General features: G+C 37.0%; 1 protein-coding gene across 1 annotated transcript; it reads left to right on the top strand.

Moving 5' to 3' along the window:
- Window positions 1-318: 318 nt before the first annotated feature.
- On the top strand, window positions 319-5,356 carry mettl14 (methyltransferase 14, N6-adenosine-methyltransferase non-catalytic subunit). Its single transcript, XM_081360523.1, has 11 exons — window positions 319-534; window positions 651-739; window positions 844-931; window positions 1,035-1,112; window positions 2,274-2,361; window positions 2,461-2,551; window positions 2,807-2,948; window positions 3,021-3,113; window positions 3,793-3,909; window positions 4,002-4,212; window positions 4,328-5,356. Exons 1-11 carry the CDS (start codon window positions 469-471, stop codon window positions 4,627-4,629), a joined length of 1,365 nt encoding a protein of 454 aa, XP_081216649.1. The 5' UTR covers window positions 319-468; the 3' UTR covers window positions 4,630-5,356.
- The last annotated feature ends 1,651 nt before the right edge of the window (window positions 5,357-7,007 follow it).

Raw genomic sequence — 7,007 nt, 5'->3', positions numbered from 1 at the left:
ACAAACAACCAAAAATGGCATAAAAAACACCATTCTGAAACAACGTGATGGACGCCTCTGTACAATATAAATACATCAATAAAACAAGTGAATTAAAATAAAGTTAGTCTAGCTTCGCGCTACAATAGGCTATGTGGAAGAAGAAAAAACAATAATTTTACAAAAGTCATTAATAATTATAAGAAACAGGGATTTAAAAGAAAGAAAATTAAGGATAAAACATGACCGCAACATAATATTATTATTAAGCAGAAAATGTAATATATCCTAATAAATCAATACGCATTGTTTTAACTTCAAAGGAAAGTATCAGCCGTTTGCTGACGTGACGTCATAGTATGCGTCTGATGATGTAAAATACGTGCGACTGCTTCTCACGTCGAGGTTTTCGGTGAATTGTTTTGCCTTACTTTTGTTTTCATCAAATAATTGAATGAGAAGTTTTTTTCCCTGCACAATATTATTGCCATGAACAGCCGGCTGCAAGAAATACGTGAAAGGCAGAAGCTAAGACGGCAGCTTCTTGCACAACAGGTAAACTTTTTAGCTTACTGCATAAAGGCAGTGTTAGCGAGTATTGGCAAACCAATGCGTTTAGACTTATGAATAAATACAGATAGCTTTGTTGATGTTAATGATTTGTTTTGCAGCTCGGGGCAGAGAGTCCCGATAGCATCGGTGCTGTTCTCAATAGTAAAGATGAACAAAAAGAAATCGAAGAGACCAGAGAGACATGCAGGTACTGAAATCTGTTTGATCAACTGTATTGATAGGGCAACATTTACACGAAGCACAAGTCAGATCCGTGACAATAAGGATTGGTCTGTGTTATGTTTACTGTAGGGCATCATTTGACACATCAGTTCCTGGTGGAAAAAGAAAGTGTCTGAATGAGAGTGAAGACCCAGAGGAGGATGTGGAGGAGCAGAGGGTGAGTGAGCACTGATCTGGAATCAGCTGTAATTTCTAAATTCTGTTTAGATCAGGGCAGGGCTGTAGGTAACTGATCCTGGATCTGCTGTTTGATGTTACAGGAAGTTGTTGAGCCCCAGCAGCAGGAGGAGAGCGGACCGTATGAAGAGGTGTACAAAGACTCCAGCACTTTCCTAAAGGTAGCGTTAAACGCAATAATATATTATTTACATCGCAATTACATGCTAGTACAATGGGACTTTGTGCAAAATTATGCTTACATTATGTTGGTGATTGATTTTTAAAGTCTCTGTGAAATCAAAATTGACAATTCCTATTTTCTTATGGGATATTACAGTTTGTTTTTGTTTGTTTTTTAAAATCGCTAGCACACATTTCAGTTACTTTTTCAAAACTCTTCTCTCAGCTCACCTAACAAACTTTCAGCTTGGCACATCAGTTCATTTCACATCCAAAATGCACTAAAACAACCAAAACACTTCATGCATGTCTCAAAATCAGTTCTTCCATAACACTAGCAACGATTTCACTCAACGAACACACTTTTCACTCAATGACATAAAAAACACTAACAGTACTAAATGATTTATTTAATAAAAATGTTTTATAAAACCAGAACGACAGCTCTCTACTGTTCAGAATTCACTGCAGTTTGTTACATGGTCCATGTTTACATTACAGAACAAATTAATTCCTAAATTAATTATAGTCACCCTTTGTATAGATGGTTATGAAATTGAAAGACAGATTTGGTAGATTTAGAATATATTTCTATATGGTATTACTGTAGAAAAGTAGCAAATTACAGACAGTCTTGTTCAGTTTTTGAACTCAAGTTTAGCAGTTTTGAAACGAGTATGTAAATGTGCAGATTGGCCTTTATGCACATAGAGTTTTGGCGGCGGTTGTGTCTGAGTGAGAAAATAATTCATGTAATTTGAAAGATGTAGTCACTGAATTCATTTTGTGACTAAAGCAATGATAAATGATCCAAAGAGTTGCCCACATAGACTATTGTTGTGCTCCGTGTGAGAAGAGTTTTGAAAGACTAACCAAAGTTCTAAATTATTTATCTATGCACATCTCTCTTTTTTATCATGCCTTGTAATCTTCAATCAAATAACTTGCAAAAACTACAATGCAATCAATTCCTAATGGACAAAATCAAGTCTCGCCCTACTTTTTTTTTCTTGTCCCAGAAGCCGTTTCACTCAGATGTATTTTACAATAGGGAAGGAAAGATTATCGCAACTTCTGTTTCATGCCAACTTCATCAATAATGTCATTACAAGCTGTTTTTTATTATAAAGATCAAGATATCATCACTTTCTGTTTTACAGGGCACTCAGAGTTTAAATCCCCACAATGATTACTGCCAACACTTTGTGGACACGGGTCATAGACCTCAAAACTTTATCCGAGATGGAGGTAAATGGTCCGATCTCTTTCTATTATTTTTTTCTCCTTGTCTCCTTCTTTCATGCCAAGCTGTGAGATCATGTTAACCTATGTTCTGTTGTGCTGTAGGTTTGGCTGACAGGTTTGAGGAGTACCCCAAACAAAGAGAGCTCATCCGACTAAAAGATGAGCTCATCTCTGCCACCAACACCCCACCCATGTGAGAAAGCCTGCTGTCTCTATTGTCTAATTGGCCTTTTTTTACTAAATTTCACTTATATATTCTTATGTTTGAGACCACATTGTAAATCAAAGCTATTTTTTTATTTAAAAGTAGATTAAAAACAAATGATTTTCTAATTTGGAAAGCATATAAATAATTAAATACATAAATTAGAAGCATTTCACTAGGAGACTTTTTGGTCCCATTTTGCATGTATATACTATTAATATATTTTGTTTTTTTGTGTGTCAGGTATCTGCAGGCAGATCCAGACACATTTGATCTGAGAGATTTGAAGTGCAAGTTTGATGTGATTCTGATAGAGCCTCCATTAGAGGAGTATTACAGAGAGTCGGGCATCATTGCCAACGAGCGCTTCTGGAACTGGGACGATGTGAGTTATTGCAAATTAAAAAAAAAAAAGATATATATGTATATTTATTGATTTATTTTATGTCTGATATAGATCATGAAGCTGGACATAGAGGAAATCTCATGTATTCGCTCTTTTGTTTTCCTGTGGTGTGGCTCAGGAGAAGGACTTGATCTTGGCCGAATGGTACAAATCTCACAATCACACACAGAGTGGCATATTTCTGTTTGTTGCAAATTATCACCTGGGTTAATCATGACAGGGTTCCCACGGGTCCTTGAAAGTTTTTGAAAATAAACATACATCGATACTTGAAAGTGCTTGAATTTATTTTGTGCAAGACGTTTTTTGGAAAAAATTCCATATTATCCCCTCCGGTCCGCTAATGTGTTATTTCGCCAACACTTCGTGGCCTATGCATACTAGTATTCTTGATTTACTTTACTTTCCCACATGAAGTACTTTGTGTTGTACGTTGCCATGACGTTAACGCGCGCACAAAACTACTACGATGGTACCTCAACATTGTTGGACACAACAAATATGTTCCCACATTAAGTCCTTGAATTTGAGAGTATTGGACCTTGAAAGTCCTTGAAAGGTCCTTGAATTTGAAGTTAACCAAGGCGTGGGAACCCTGTCATGATCTTAAGCTTAACTCAAAATGTGATGTATCTGCGACCTCAAGAAATGTTTTAATGTGAGTTCTGTTTAATCAATTTTACTGATTTAAATGCTGCATGATGATGTAAATGACATGCATTACTACATTACCTGCCCACAAACAAATATGCTTCAGTACGGTCATTGTCTATGAGTCTTGCAAACTATATTTTAACATCTCTCTCTCTCTCTTCTCTCTCAGTGTCTGAGGAAATGGGGCTTCAGGCGATGTGAAGACATTTGTTGGATCAAGACCAACAAAAACAACCCTGGCAAGACCAAAACCCTGGACCCCAAAGCAGTGTTCCAGAGAACCAAGGTAAGAGCTGTGGCAAGCCACAACGTTGTTGGCACTAACAATTGTTTCCAGTTGGAAATGCTTTTATTTTTTTCTTCTCTGATGTCACTCAGGAACACTGTCTGATGGGTATCAAAGGCACAGTTAGACGCAGCACAGATGGCGACTTCATTCATGCTAATGTGGATATAGACCTGATCATTACAGAGGAGCCAGAGATGGGTAATATTGAGAAGCCAGTGGAGATTTTCCACATCATTGAACATTTCTGTTTGGGCCGTCGACGGCTGCACCTGTTTGGCAGGGACAGCACCATCAGGCCAGGTTGGATATTATGGTTCATCTATTAATTTTTACTAAAAAATCTTTCTGACTCCACATTTTTAAATGGTAGTGTGTTTATTCTGATCTAATGTTATGCTTCTTTGTTTTTTTTCAGGATGGCTGACTTTGGGCCCTACCCTGACCAATAGCAACTTCAATGTGGAAGCTTACTCCACCCACTTCAGTGAGCCCAACTCTTACTTGTCTGGTTGTACTGAAGAAATTGAGAGACTCCGCCCCAAATCCCCACCTCCTAAATCTATGGCAGAGAGAGGTGGGGGAGCACAACGAGGAGGACGGGGCGGTCCTTCTGGGCGAGGGGATCGAGGTCGAGAGAGAAACCGCCCAAACTTCCGTGGAGATCGAGGGGGATTCAGAGGCCGTGGCGGCCCACATCGTGGATTCCCACCCCGATAGTGCGCAACATGCCAACTTTGAGACTGAAAATCGAAAATGTGATGTCTGATATTTTTGTACCTGACATTTGAAAAGGTGTTGTACCCCTTTGTATTGTTTTTTTAGTTTATTATGTAAGAGGTTAAGAGCAGGAATGAATTTTAATGTCATATTAACTCAATTCTTTCTGGATGACTTCTGTTAAGTCACATTTGAAAGAATTGTGTTCAACCTCAATAAAACAGTTTTTAATGAAAATTTTAAAGGATTTAGCATTCATTTTTACATTTTCACATTACTTGTATCATCTAATGTGTGTTTTGTGCATCTCATCCGAACATCAGAGAGCCTCTCCCGTCATGTGCAAACTTCCTGTGTGTCCTGTGGAGGGCAGCAAGGCTAGGTTGTATGATCTGTGTCAAAGAAGCTCATTGATTCTGTCAGTAGGAACATGTAGAATTACTGGTTTGCAGTAAACCCATTTTTAATAATTTTACTTTACAGGTAGTTGGTTTGTGGTGGGGAACTGCTCATCATAAGAAACATAACATGGCAATATTTAGAATGTATTAAGGCTATTTGTAACTGGTTGTATAAAAAAAATGGAGGGTGAGACTTAATTTTGGCCATCGGGAATTGATTGGTTTGTGCAATCTCATGTGAGCAACAGGTTGTCCTGCTTTTGCACAGAAAAAGTGGAAGGGGATGTCATTTTTTTATTAAAGATTACGAGGGCGCTCGTTACGATAAAAAAAAAAGATGTGCACGGATAAATCATTTATAAGAACTACATTAATATTCCATAAAAAAAAAAAGAATTTTAAATATCGATTTCACTAAAAATGAGAAGATTCAAAATGTAAGGCAATATTCTTCTCAATTACCAAAATTAGAAAAAAAATTGTCTGAAACAGTGGTTCTCATCCAGGGGCCCCGGACCCAATAGGGGGCCTCAAGGTGATTTAAAATAAGACAAAACAAGTAATAATTTAGGGAAAAACTTCTACAAGTTAAGATATTTCATATTTTATCCAAACTTTACACCCCCTCAAGACTAAATAGACTTACATTTAGATTTAATTATTTAAAGGTATGGTTTATAACATTTATCTTTAAAATAAATGTCATGTAAATTAATCAAATCTAGCTATGTCATTATTATAATGAATATACATTTGTCTTGTTATGCCAAGCTTTAAAATAATTAATTGGGTAGAATTTGTAAGTAAAAGTAAAAAGTAAAGATCCTTATCCTGTAAATCACAACTAAAAAATCTTGGGACCTTTGAATATTGTTGTGGACAATATAGGCCTTGACAAAAAGGTTGAAAAAAAACAATGACTTTGAATCTTAATGAAAGTTCTTCACAAAGAGCTCAGAGTATTTAAAATTACTGTGAAGTCTCAATATAGTAACACCTTGCCTTCACAAACAGTGGCAGAATATGATTGTACTTTTATTTACAATTGATCAAATATACAATAAGCAGTTATCTAAGCTTCAGCATTGGTTTCTGACCTGATTTAGTTGCAACATTACATGAATAAATGTAACAGCATCTTCTAGGCCAGCAGAAATGTGGGTCAGGTGCATGTTCTGATGTAATTAGCACATGAAGAATACATACATTTGCATACATTTGCCATAACTGTTCTTACAGCGTGCATGAGAGGTGTTTTAAACTGGAGCTGTATTCCACAATCATAACATAAGTGTCTCTTTTTGTCTTGTTTGATTTGACTTTTCTACGCAATCATGCTTATAATGTTCACCAGGCGGATTATATCTAGGTGCTGTAATATCAGAGATTCTGTGGTGGGATCTTTTGACTTTAGCAATCACTGATTACCCAGGACAGAGGTTTTTAAACTGGGGACACCCAGGAGGCCTCAAAGGGGTGCTAGGGGAACCACATAAAGTTTAGGATTTTTTTAATTATTAATATGAAAAATATCACACTGATCAGATAAGGCCCATGAGAGACAAATCCTAAATCGAAGACATCTTTACAATGTCAGAACACTGAAGCTGAAACAGCATTGAAGCTGATGTAGTGTCACTGGACACACTGATCTGCTCCTGAGGCATTGAGATGTGGGTTAATGTGGAAAAAGAAGCTATTTCTTTACATTACTAATTCAGCACACAGACACACATGGAAGTGTACACACCCCACACACAGCATTATTAATTAAGCAGACTCACTGTGTTTGTTCCACTATTCTGAAGTTAAAGCAACAAAGGATTATTGTCAATGAGATTGACAGGTCTCATCACTAATTAAAAGTCAACTGATGACAGTAGTGACCAATCAGATGCTGCACGGGTGGGGCTTAATTAGACTCAGCAGCTGATTGGCTGTCAAAGTTTGGAATAAAACCATCAGTTCTTCAAAAGA

Source organism: Scardinius erythrophthalmus (assembly GCF_964197995.2).
Source record: "Scardinius erythrophthalmus genome assembly, chromosome: 3".
In the NCBI taxonomy this organism is placed as follows: Eukaryota; Metazoa; Chordata; class Actinopteri; order Cypriniformes; family Leuciscidae; genus Scardinius; species Scardinius erythrophthalmus.
The sequence above is the reverse complement of the archived record's forward strand: the minus strand, read 5'-3'. Positions and strand labels throughout refer to the sequence as shown.

Bases quoted from the DNA above. Each gene is read 5' to 3' on its own strand.
- mettl14 (XM_081360523.1), top strand. From the start codon at position 469: ATGAACAGCCGGCTGCAAGAAATACGTGAAAGGCAGAAGCTAAGACGG. The intron at 535-650 runs GTAAACTTTTTA...TTTGTTTTGCAG, and splicing joins GGCAGCTTCTTGCACAACAG to CTCGGGGCAGAGAGTCCCGA. The intron at 2,949-3,020 runs GTGAGTTATTGC...TGTCTGATATAG, and splicing joins GCTTCTGGAACTGGGACGAT to ATCATGAAGCTGGACATAGA.